Source organism: Drosophila bipectinata, chromosome 3R (genome assembly GCF_030179905.1).
Source record: "Drosophila bipectinata strain 14024-0381.07 chromosome 3R, DbipHiC1v2, whole genome shotgun sequence".
Taxonomy (NCBI): Eukaryota; Metazoa; Arthropoda; class Insecta; order Diptera; family Drosophilidae; genus Drosophila; species Drosophila bipectinata.
In genome coordinates this window covers 8,530,889-8,544,260 of record NC_091739.1, presented here as the reverse complement: position 1 = coordinate 8,544,260, position 13,372 = coordinate 8,530,889, and the positions used below count along the sequence as shown (strand labels likewise).

The following is a 13,372-nucleotide window of genomic DNA, read 5'->3' as shown; positions in this document are numbered from 1 at the left end:
GGACAGTCCTACACTGAGCCAAGAACCCTTTGGGAAAGTCTATCTCTTGAATATGAAACATTAACTTCAATCTTTAGAAACGTACTTTTTGCTCAGTGCTCTTTCTACAGCAACCCCATCATGGCAGCCACCGAAAGGAGTAAAAGTTTCAATGGCATTGGGGAACAACGAGGCGGCAAGCTTTTTAGATAATAGACGTGGCAACTGTTTGCCCAAGACGCTGTCGTCACAGTCAAAGGAAGATGAGGACACCAGTCTCCCGGCGGAGTATTGAAACATTAAGGGCTCTTCCTCCATATGTGTGGCGGATGGGGTTGATTGTGCGGCTTAAAGTGCGCTTTCGGGTTTCTCGCATAGTGTGCGCAAACTTGCCTTCTTGCCAGCGCCTCCTCTTTTTAATATTTTTCTATAGAAATTTTATTAACAAACTTTACCCCCAGCACATTGTTGACGCGCCCCATAAAACAATCGTGTGACATACGAGCCATCCGCAGGCAAAAATAAAATACAAAAAGAAAAACAACCAAAAAATGAATGTATTATGTAAAGCCCGCCAATATTTGGAACTGAGTTCGAAATCCCCCTCCGCTCAGCCGGTCTCTATGGCATTGGTATGCAAAACAGTATTGATTCCCAAAAGGACATGGGCGATAAGCGGTTGACATAGTTTATGGGATCGCACGAGAACAGCCACTACGAGGCCCATCGATGGTTTATGTGGCCCTCGTAAAGCAGCGGCATATGTCAAACAGGGGCGTTATTAAACCGGAGGCGGGGAAGTTGTTCCTGGTACACAAAATATTTGGGTAAAATGATTGTGGAAAATGATTGATTTCAGTCCTTCAGGGGTCTCGATGTAGGGTGACTAACATTGGAAATTTCTAATTGGTGCTTTTAGGCTCAGTTGGGCATAATATTTAACTACGAGTCAGTCTGACAGTCATTTATTTATTTTATGAGCCAAAAATACCAATATCCATACTTACAGAACACATTCAACTTCATGGCTGTTTCACGGATGCCATTGCGAACAAGTTCGTTTGTGGCCCGGCAGGATAGGGCCTTGCCATGGTCCTCCCTTGTTGGAGTGATTGAAAGAACCGATGTGCTCACATTGCCATCCTCCGATACCTTTTTATCGAATAATAAAAGTTACTGTTATGAAGTACTCGTATGTATGTTTTCCTTTAATTACCTTTTGACTGTGACCAAGAAGCTCCTGGTTGCCCATCCACCAGGTAATCTTGGCTGGAGGTCTTGATCCGATCGCTTGGCACTCGATCTCGTATTTTCGGTCCGCGGACATCGGCTGGTTGTTGAAACTGATTTCCACGAGCAGCGGCCGCACTGTAATGAAAACAGTTTGTTTATGATAGTACAAACATTAATTTCCATCCTTAATTTATTTGCTTAAATGCCATTTAAGGTTGGCTTTCATTCCCCACCCTTTGCTTATTTTATTTTGTTTTTATATAATATGTATTTCGATTCCTCCATTTGGGGCGACAGCAGCTTTTTGTTGATTTATTCAAATTGTGTGTGAAAAATCGAAATCGAAATGGAAATGACAGGCAATGCAATTAAAATTAATTGCAACAAATTACGATTGCCACTAGCAACGCCAACAAATGCAACAAGAATAACGAGGGATTGCAACAATATCTCGTATATGGCAGAAAATATTTCTGTTTTCCATAAAGCCAAAATAATTCGCATGATAAATTTCAGAAATAAAGAAACTTTACCATTGGAGGCGATGCCAACGATAAGCTATTTTCTTTCTCTTTTAAAATATCAATGCATTAACGCGTTAAAGAAAGTAATTGGAATTATCAACAATAAGAATTTCGTTTAAATTTAAAGATAGCTTTAATAATCAAATAATAATCATAAAAGGAAAAACCCCCTTTCCGAATCCAGACGGATAAATAGCCGTTCAATAAATAATTGGCATATGTCCAATTGGCATCGGGAATTTTCGGATTTGTAGATCACAAACAATGGGTTAAATTTCCACCAATAAATATTCATGTAATTATATTTATGTAATTTGAATATTTGTTAATATTCACGGTGACAGCAATTTGTTTACCCACAAAATTGAAAAACTGAAGCCAAACAAATAAACAATAACCAACATATTTATGTCTCCACCCCAAAATGGTCACGTAACACTTTGGGATCCTGGTCCGTGGTCCGGGTTCATTATCGGCATTACACAATTTCCCGTCGTTATCGCTATCATTGTGATTGTGTTCATGCTCCACAGTTCTATTTTTTCATTTCGGCTTTGCTGCATTCAAACAAAATTGTAAATTATTCACTTTGGCTTTCAATTGGCATTTAATTCACCCATTTAGCATTGGTTGTTGGGAGAATCATTTGGCTGGAACTAGCAGAGATTATTTCAAACTATTTTTTTTTTTAATTTAAATGAGTAAATATGTTGAGTAAACTTTGTTTTTGCTATGCAAACATTCCAGGATATTAATATTTCAATGCCCTGTATACATATATATATGTATGTTTTTTCTGCGATTCAACCAAGTTAAGGCAATTGTTATTTTTTTCCGCTGTTACACTTTCTGCGGTTGGCCGCGTATTTTAAGCGTTAATTTAAAGGCGTGACATTTCAGTTAAACCCAAATGCGATAATAAAAAGAGGAAAACCAAAAACCCTGCCCTAAGGGGAGCCACGAGCATGTACAATTATATTTATTTCAATGACATTTTACATTTGTTTTTATTTCGAATTGGTTGCATGTAGAATGAAATTGTATTTTTTTTTAAATACACAGAAATCGACCTGTTGTTGTTGCAGCTGAACCACTTTTTTCCTACCTAAATTAATTATGCACATTTGCATTGAAAAATCATTTAAAGAGGACGCTCCAGCGCGCTGGAGATGGTCTGGAGGACGAATCAAAATATTATGTTGTCTTTACACCTTTTACGCAAACCGGATTATTTTATAGTAAATGGTTTCTGGGGCATCATTCATCGTATTTGATCACCGTTGCGACTGAATCTGAGCCTGATGCAATACATTTAATTGAATTAAAGGCTGCACTTTCGGGCATCGACCGGCCCTTTTGGGGCTTAAATTGTGTGCTAATGAGGAATGCTCATAATTGTTATAAGCATGTGCTGTGTTTGTTTTTGTGGGACGGAGTGTCGTGACGGGTGTAATCTAATTGTTAGTGGCCATAAAATTAACTAATTAAGGTCGTACTTATTATTCAACTGCCCCGTTTCCCATTCTTTCACTTTATCATTACACGCAAAGCCGAAAAAACATCAGAATTTCTGTACAGGAAAGTGGAAAAACCTGGTTAGGACCACCGCCGCTTATTATTTCAAGGTCGTTTCCTAAGCATACCCCACTTTCTTTCTGTCGCCACATTAATTGACTAAGTTGGCATCACTCCATTGCCTCATCTAAGGCCAAGGCCTTCATTATAGGCGTGTTAGCTTTTATGTCCTCGCAACTGCGACATATTCGCGAGCTCCTCGCTTCAATCTTGGAGAATACTTTATACTCGGAGCAATAATATCAAATATGCGCATCACCAGCTGCTGTCCCCGATACACTTTCACATTATTTTCGGGTACATACAGGGTAGGAATTGCCGTCCAATTGCTTTGGCGTTCTGAGGGCCATGACAGACGCGCCAAAGTGCCATAAAATTCTATGGCCAATCTTTGGCTGTTAGCACAATGCCATGGGCCTAATAACCAAGCATCCAACAAAATATTAAATGATGATGGAAAGTTAATAATGGGAGAGAGTGAGGGGTTTTCTAACAGTAACATTGCCAGGATTATTTGTAATTTAAAAATCGTTATGCTAATGCTTTTGTGTTGTTTAGTGCATACTTTAAATTAATTGAATTTTTGCAAATACTGCAAATAAACCTCCAACGAACAGCTTTTCAGGTCACAAATCTCTCAGCAGCCCAATACGCGGAATTGGCAACAATTTAATTCAATTTAACAATTTGCGTGGCTACTGTCGGTCGAAATCGTCGAAACGGGGCTTTTAAAAAATTGTCACAAAATAGTAAATCCATTTGGGTCATGCACACTCCACTAACCTGACCGAAACTTCTATAGGTATTTCTACATAAATTTTTATAAAAGGATAAATGCCTTTTGGTATGGGGTTGCTGGGGTCGTACAATATGCACCAGGTCACAGGATAAGTTACGCACTGGTATTTTGTTTTCGCTATTTTTGGTATAATATCCTGCAATTTTGTTGCTGTTTTCGTTTGTATTTTGTTATATTTGCATAAGCCATTATATTATCAGCCTTTTCTGCTCAGTCTTTTTGGTATTCTTTACATTTTTTGTGTGCTACACCCGGACCGTTTTTATCTGCGTAGCTATTTGTTTAAACTTTTATCGCAGCGCTTAAACCCAAAAATAAAACAAAAACAAGAAAGGAAAGCTAACTTCGGGCGGAGCCGAAGTTTATATACCCTTGCAGTTAAAACCGGATATATATCGCAAACATCGGATATAGTTGGCCGATCCTTATGGCAATAGGAATATGTAATCCAATTTTTTACAATACAAAATCTAAAAAAAGTCCCAAACTTCTATCTTCAAAAATACGAAAGTTGATATTTCTACGATATAAGTACCATTTCCGATCGTTCAGTTATATGGCAGCTATAGGATATAGTCGGCCGATCCTAATGAAATTTGGTAGGTCGGATCAACTCACCAAATATATAATCTGTACCAAGTTCCAGCTTTCTATCTTCAAAAACACGAGTTGGGTTAAAGTTGGGTCATTTCCGATCGTTCAGTTGTATGGCAGCTATAGGATATAGTCGGCCAATCCTTACGAAATTTAGCATGTCGTATTATTTTGCCAAAAATAGCTCTCACCTAAAATTTGAACTCTCTAACTTTAAAAACACCAAAGTTATACCATTTCCGATCAATCAGTTATATGGCAGCTATAGGATATAGTCGGCCGATCCGGGCCGTTCCGACTTATATACTGCGTGCAAAGGAAAGAAGGGTGTGTGCAAAGTTTCAAGACGATAGCTTTAAAACTGAGAGACTAGTTTGCGTAGAAACAGACAGACGGACAGACAGACGGACAGACGGACAGACGGACATGCTCATATCTACTCAGGAGGTGATCCTGATCAAGAATATATATACTTTATAGGGTCGGAGATGTCTCCTTCACTGCGTTGCACACTTTTGACCAAAATTATAATACCCTCTGCAAGGGTATAACAATAAATAAATCAAAAACAAAAAAGCCAACTCGGGAACCGGAATCAGAAAAACGTGAAATAAATACAATAAATAAATAAACTGTTTCGCAAAATATTTTTAGCACCATATTTGTGTCGTATTAACCTCGCTCCAATTCAATTTCTCAATTTACTGGAAAATTAAAACAAATAATACAAAATTTCGCTTTAGCTGAAATGCAGATTCAATGTCGCAGATCCGCTTCCTAAATCGTCAAAGACATACCAACAAATTCATTTAAATTTGTATACTCACGGTAAAGCTCGATGGTTATGTTGGTGGACACATATTTCTTGTGGAAATTGCTAGCCTGGCAGGTGTAGACAGCATGTTGGTGGATTCGGGACACGTTTCGCACCACGAGCTTGCTGTTGATGGTGCCGTCGTAGGTGTAATCAACAACGCTGTTCTGTAACTGCCCATTCATCAGCCAGGTGACAGTTGGCGGTGGGGAACCTAAAAAATGAAATTTAAATATATTTATTGATAAACAACCTTTTTAATTGATTTTCACTTGTAACCATAAAAAGAAATTTCATTTTTCGAGTGTTTCCCAATGTTTCCCAAATCAACGATGACAAGACTGTCCTCGCACTCATTATTACGAAAATTAACGATTACCTTGATTAAGAAGCCCGCCATAATCTGTCCTTAGAACCTCTAATTCGGTTAGCCTGGTGAGTCTTGTTAACTAGCCTTTGCCACCGGTGGTGCAATTGCTTGGAGTGCGGGCCACTTAAGCCAACACACAATCGCACAACCACATTACTCATACGCAGCGTGCGGCACTTGGTCGCTTTTAACGACTTCAACTTAATCAACCGCTGAAATTAGCTTTTGTGTGCGTATATGAGCGCACATTAATTTAATAGCAACGGGTGGTCGGTCACTCAGTCAAAGGCAGAGGGTATGCACTGGAAGAAAACTAATTCGCTAACAAAATAGCTTCTTCAATGGATTATCTATTGAATTATTTCGGAAGTTAAATATAATCTGATGTCGATAATTCCCGATAACTATTGTTCGCAGTGTGAGGAGCTGACAGAAATAAATTCTCCGACAAGTTTGTTGTATATTTTTCTATTATTACCAAGTTATAGCGCAGAATGCTTGATGGGCGGCCATAAAAAGCAATGCGACTGAACAAGTGCCATTAAATCCACCTGGGAATTCACTAAAACTAAGCCACGGATGGGCCAAAAACTGCACTTGATACGTTTGAAAAATGTGTCGCACAGGCATATATAGATTTCCATTTGGGTTTGCATGCATACGGACGGACGGACGGACGGATTTACGGAGAGGTAAACGCACATTACTTTGATTAATAACTGCCATTTGGTCGAGTTTTATGTTGTTTATGAAAATATTTCACCTACTCGCAGAATTCTCCCAGCGTGTGTGTGGTTGAGGGAGTGTCCTTGTCTGTATATGTGTCATTGTGCCTGTGCTTGTGCTGGAGTAGATTAGCGCATGTGTAGCAGGGCGGCTTAATGGTTACCAGTGATTTATTAGCCTCGACTCCAAAACAATGCAAAAAAGGAACTTAACCAAAAAAATGGTCAAAGATTAATTCCCCGGAATCTCTTCCGTAGAATTGCATTTTTTCAAGCTTTGAAATTGCTTAAAGGCATATATTTTATTTCAGGCTTTTAGTTCATTTAAAGCTTTAAGTCTCTGCCAAGTTTTTTACAGAGACTTCTTTTGGAGTCTCCTGTTTTTTAATGTCAACATAAGGTGGCACACACCCATGTAGCTGACTTGCGTTTACCTTGCAAACGAACACACTCAAAGTTTGAACTAGTTTTTTTCCAACTCTTCTTTTCAGTTTCTAAGTTCCAACCTCTATGGCTATATCCTTCCTGAAGGTATACGACTTAAATATTGCTTCATATTGTAAAAGAAATTAATTTCGGAAAGTTGAAAAAATGTCAAGCAAAAGTTTTATTTTTATTCAGGGCCAGATAATTATGAAGATTATTTTTTTATGACCATGTCTCTTCGCTGAGGGTATTTAAACCTCTTTAAAGACCACGCTTCATGCTTTTATTTCTTTCTTTTTTGTCAAGTGCTTTGCCATTTGTAGAGCATACGGCAAAAAACGGGGTTTTGTGCCAGGCAACTGAGGCTAGAGCGACATTAGCATTTCTTTGCCATGTCCACCTGGCATGCCAGCACCACCCATCCACCCACCCGTGTCCTAATGAGCGGCAGCATTCAAATGCGTGCCAGTTTTTAGCGTTTCCTTTGAGGAAAACTTAAAGCCGCTGCTTGCCAAGTCCGACTCACTTATGGACTTCTGCACATACGTTAGCCAAGTCCCTCATCTGGTTGCTTATTGTTCCGTTTGCAAAAAAGTACAGAGAGATAAATTCAAATACAAGTATTTCTAATGTGTCTTAAATTTTAGCATCATTGTGTCACTTAAATATCTTGACATTTTTATGAATTGCTTACGGTTTAAAAAATACATCGTGTAACCCAGCTATTATATTCTTAAATATATCATTTGCTTATTCTTTGCCAGAAAAATTATAAACTGAAATGGAGACCCTCCCACATGTGCACACAAAAAGTTGCACTATGCGCCTTAGTTATGCAATGCTGAAATATTTGCTTGTTTAGTTTTGCATATCTTTTGCATCTTGTGCATCTGCTTTGGCTTTGGCGTTAGATTTGTCTCGGGAGAAAGAGGTACACTGCACCGAATCGGGTGGGGTAGAGTGGGCGAAGGACCTGGCAAACAAAGCACTTAAGAAACAGAAGAAACAGAAACAAAATTTAGGACTCTTGATGGTAACAAAGAAGCAGACGAGAGACGCTCTGCCACGCCACATAAATATATTTTATATTGTTGTCTTTGCCATACTTTTTGTTTATTTAGTTCTTTTTCCTGTGCTTCCCCTCTCAGTTGTTTCCTTTATTTTGCTCTTTGCCATTTGGCCTCTTGTCTAAAGGAATAAATTTCAAAATTTTGCACAAGTTTAAAGGACTAAATTATGTTATAGCGAACGTGCAATTCTCATTGGTCTTGCCTAAATTTTAAGATAGACACTAGACCTACTCTTTAGCTAAAATAGTTACCTAAAATTCCAAGAAATTGTTTCAGCTTTTTCTCTTTAAGTCCTTTTTTCTCTCCAAAGTTTTTTTTACATTTTTATTTTTTTATGTTGGCTTAGAAAATAACTTGCGTTGTTGCTTGGCCCCTTATTGTTGCACTTCCGTGCTCCAAAATGTGGCCAACAACACCCCTAGTCGTAATAATAATAATAACAACACGAGAAAAGCAAAGGGAGAAATTCTTATAAAAATGCACACAATTTTGTAGTCGGTTGTTCTAGGCAGAACAACGGCAATAGCAACAACAATGGCAACATGCCCCACGTTCACTTTGGCAACAGTGGAAAACGCCTGCACTTCCGTTTGACACACAGAACTAAAAAAGAAAGCCATTTTGGCTTGTAGGTAGGGTATGCGATATGTTCTCGGGAATGTTAGAATCCTTCTTGGGAAATTTACTACTATTTTTCCTTTATTTTTTAAGTCATCTTTTTTTTACATAAAAACTCCACAACGTTTAAAAAAAAAAAAAAGAGATTTGTATGTCAGACATATATTTGACTTTCAGTTTAGTTGATGTCTTCTCATGCGGCGTGGCACTCCAAAGGCACTATGTGTACTCTGTGCCCCAGAGAGTTGCAAGCTGGAAAGGGCGATGAAGTCAGGGAAGGAGCCACCGTGTGCAAAATTCATGACGTGCAAAATAAGGCAACGCGAAATATTATGCATTAGTAGCCACATAAACCCATGGCCTTCCCTTTAGTAACCCACAATTCGGGCGCACAATGGCTGTCCCCCCGTTCCAATGTATATTCTTTATGATTTAGACCAAAGAGCAAGGGAAATGGGAAATGGTACGAGGCTGCGGTGGTAGATTGGTAATTTTTACTACCCACACAGACTGTGCTGGTTTATAACTTCATTTCGGTTCCCGGTTCTCCGGCATTTTTCGGGGCTGGCGTGTCGCGCTCATTTGCAATTGTGGCCCACCTCCTAGCCGGCAATAAAATTTACTGCTCCTTTGTCGATTTCGCACACTCTTAAGCACAAACTGGATAGCCTCCACCCACTCAACCCACTCCCATACTTTCATTTCCATCTCGTGCCGCTCCTTTCTCATCGCTAGCCGCTTTTGACTTACTTCTGCTGATTGCACTTGTTTAAGTGGCAACTTTTTCAGCACTTTATGCCCCTTGCCCCGTTGCCTTTTTGTTTTGGCCACAGAATTGCAATTTCTGTAATGGACATTGCATGTTGAATGCCAAAGACCTGACCACACCAGAGCCAGAGCCCGAAACGCCTAAGAATGGAAATGGAGATGGTGCCAGGCTGAGCATAATGTCAGCAATGCCTGTAATTTATTTCCGCCTTCTGTTTAAGGTTCTTAACTAAAGGCTGGTATTTTGAGTTTTCAATTTCTCACTAAGCCAGAATTCCTAATATAACTAGCCAGAAAAAATAGGAATAAAAGAACCATTTACTAACTTATATAATGTTTAAACTTTTTGTAACATAAGCTCTACTCATTATACTAAGAACTGAAAGCCTGGTCGATATATTACTGGCAATATCAACTAGCGGCAGGACTTTTTGGTTACAACTCGGATCAATTTGTTCCTTTTAACTGTCAACGAGCCTGACCACACACACTCACAGGGTCTCACACATTGTTTTCCTTTCGTTCCTCGTTTGGCACAAGTTTCAACTACTCCAATTGCTTTCCGCCCCCACCTCGCTCATTTGCCAACATAAACTGACTTCCTTTTCCCCTGTCAACAACTTGGTTGTCCGCTTTTTCACTTGCCACGCCCCTTTTCCCACAATTTCCCCGCTCGTATGTATTCACATTTGTACATTGGCAACATTTTCCTTGTCCCCATTTAATTGGCACATACAACATTTTGAGTGCCCAATTTTCCTGCTCTCCGATTTTTTTTCCTCCAACTCCGACTGTGCCACAGCGAGTCTCCCTCGTCCCCAGCGAACGGCTCCCCGCCAACTCCGCCCAGAAAACTACTGACCAGTTAACAGTCACCCGAGCAGTTTCAAGTGCAGTTTGCTTGCTTGGTGATTTATTTTATGTCAACGTTGACATGTCAAACCATTCAAAGTGGTTTCGCTTCCGCCCAGACCCAGAAACAAAGGGGAGTACGCAGCGATAAAGCACGCGATTGTTGTTCCCGGCTGACATACTTATGTCAGGCACTGTGACGGCTTTTGAGCGGAAACTGCGCTCTCGCCTCCTTCCCACTCCATCGTCTCGTAGCCGTCCCCATCCTTGACTAAAGGATTGCTGCCAGCCTCGTATTTCTCTGGCCTTTCAGTTGTCACTTTATTCGACTGTACAATCTTTATTTTGGTTTTCATTAACAGCAATTGACTCAAGGGTTGTGGGCTTAAGGCGGTGTTTAACCAGGATATGCTGGTATTAATCAGTCTTTGCAAAGAGAATTTAATATTTTTTATACCCTTCCCCTAAGACTAAAAGCAAATTTAATAGTTCTTTAAGTAATTTTCCGACCCAAATCGATTTTGGAAGAAAAAGTATTTCTTAGGACACACCCAAACCACAATCTGAGTGCTTCTGTTTCATTTCTTTTATTTATTATGTAGCTTTAAATCCTTTAGCAAAGGTGACACGTTTGAGAAATAAACTTGACTTCCTCCTCCCTTGCCTGCCTTTGTTTTCTCCCATTTTCTTAGAATTGAACTTTCCTGAGCTCTACCTCATTTATTGTTTCTTGTTTATATCCTGCTATTGTTCGCATGCCAACAAAGCTTAGGTGCCCCTCGGGGCTTTTGCTTATTTTTTGTTGGCGCGATTTTAATTTTTGATTGTATTCGTGCCGGATACTTTTATGTTTTTACAGTCTCTTGTAAAGTTTAATTATTGATTGCATTTTATAGCAGCTACAATTAATATTTTATTTCGGCTGGCATTCTGCTGGCCCACATCCGTTTATTCAGCATTTTGATTAGCATTTCCGTGACTTACCTCCGTAGACAACACAGGTGACTTCCAGGCTTCCGCCCTCTTCGTAGGGACCCGCCCTGGAATCGATTCTCAGGCGGCGCTCGTTGAAGATATTCGGCTGCATGGGCGGCACTGTGAAGGAAAACCAAATGTCATTTGTTAAGTGCAAGCGCTTTTAATAATCATTTTCCCTGTTCAATTACAAAAAGATTTGACAGCCACTGACCAGAAACCATTTTGAATTGTAACAACAATGCATAGGAAAATATAAATATATTTATATCGCTTGTATTTATACGCTCTCGCATAATAAATTGTAAGTTTTGCGGCTAACCTAAAATCATTTCGGCTAATTTATGTTCAACTCGTTCGGTTCTCTGTGTACGTTTCAAACAAATATTAATTGCTTTTATAATCGTTTCTGGCTGGCGTATTTATTTATTTATGAGACTGTTGACTTTATATCCACGAACAATGTACATATTTTATCATTTTTTCATTGAAACTGGCTGAAGTGGAAAATTTTTAATTGAGATTTGTTCTGACAAAAAGAAAGGTATTTGATTTTTCGCTTCATATTTTATGCTTCTCCGGGCAATCGATTGCTTTAGGTTTTGATTTATACAGTCTATTCTAAAACTTAAAGAAAATGAAATGTTGACGAATGTTTTGTTTCGAGATTAATTCAGTGGCTCTTTTTTGTTTGAATATTTTAAGGGAGAGTCCTCAAAATAGATTCGGTCCTTGACGTTATTCGGTTATGGATATACGCACCAACAACTTCCAAATTGACGTTGCTGTTGCGGGTCTGCGATAGCTTGAAGTCCACGCGACAGCGAAAGTTACCCGCATCCTTTTCCTGAAATGAAATTCCAATTATAAAACGCCACGCTGTTGACGCTCGAGATGAGGGTGCAGTGGAGCGACGGGGTTACCTTAACCGGATTTATAATCAATTCCGCCGGTTCCTTGTGCGTGCGAAAGATGGCCCGATCCTCGAGGACCTCCTCGTCCCTCCAATGCGACGGAGTTCCTGCATGGGCGCCACGGGTGTCGTAACTGTCGAACAGATTGAGATGTAGATTATGAGCCTTCTATAGATACAGACATTGGGCGCGGATTGACCTACCTGTAAATGGGTAAATTATTCTTGTACCAAACAACCAGCAGCACTTTGTCATCGGGCAAGCTGGAGCCCACATCGCATTTTATTTGGGCCGAGCTATTCACCAGCACGCGCAGGATTTCGCCATCTGAAATGGGCAAGAGGAGAAATATCATGAGATGGAGTTGGTGAAAGTTGGCAAGTTTGGCTGGCTGGCAATCTCTTGACTCCAAATGGAAGTCAATTTAGCTGCAAATTGATTTTCAAGTAGCTGCGGCAACAATTTGTCAGAAACTGTTCAACAAATGCACATACGTAAAGCGAAAAAAATATGAAGCGGGAGGTTCTGTTATGAAGTTGCCCGAATTTTGATAAAGTTGTTTGTGCCAGATAGCAAGGGAATATTTCATATTTGTTGGCAGCCATTCAATTTTCCTATGAAAAATGTGGCTGCTCTTTGGCTAACCAAGAAGCCCCGATCTCATTCCATTGTAATTAGCCAAAAGCTGACCAGGGCTCCCTCTCCTCCTTCCGCACCATTTGGCTAAGCTTTAAAATATCGATCGATCTGCGGCAGTTTCGGGTACGAAAAATGAAAGCCAAAAACTGCCGAAAATCGGCAAACAAAATCACAACCTGAATACAGAGTTGGTGATGCAGGGAGAGATAGAGATGGAATTTCGGATGGAAATGCAGCGACAAGCGACCACATAATGCTGAAAAACAAAGCAATGAAAAAAAGTAAATATCAGTAAACCCGGCAAAAGCCGTCGCACGTTTCAGTGACGGGACCAGGGGATCCAGGAGGGACAGTGGCATGGAGAGGCTTAGGGGTGATTACCCAGCCACATGCGGATTACAAAATGGCCGCCATTTTCATGTTAGTCTCTGGTCTGGGCATGTGTGTGTATGCGTGTGTTTATGCGGTAAAAGTGCAATGGCGAATGCGTCCGGCAT

At 39.9% G+C, this 13,372-nt stretch overlaps 1 protein-coding gene across 1 annotated transcript in view; it reads right to left on the bottom strand.

Annotated features, from left to right (window-relative positions):
• side-VI (sidestep VI) overlaps nucleotides 1-13,372 on the bottom strand; it is a 75,192-nt gene that overhangs the window by 23,713 nt on the left and 38,107 nt on the right. Inside the window, exons 3-9 of the mRNA XM_017246725.3 lie at nucleotides 12,440-12,563; nucleotides 12,246-12,369; nucleotides 12,085-12,169; nucleotides 11,332-11,442; nucleotides 5,532-5,732; nucleotides 1,196-1,347; nucleotides 987-1,131 (exon numbers count right to left, since the gene is read on the bottom strand). Of these exons, the coding sequence (XP_017102214.2) occupies nucleotides 987-1,131; nucleotides 1,196-1,347; nucleotides 5,532-5,732; nucleotides 11,332-11,442; nucleotides 12,085-12,169; nucleotides 12,246-12,369; nucleotides 12,440-12,563 (942 nt within the window). The remainder of the gene's footprint in view (nucleotides 1-986; nucleotides 1,132-1,195; nucleotides 1,348-5,531; nucleotides 5,733-11,331; nucleotides 11,443-12,084; nucleotides 12,170-12,245; nucleotides 12,370-12,439; nucleotides 12,564-13,372) is intronic.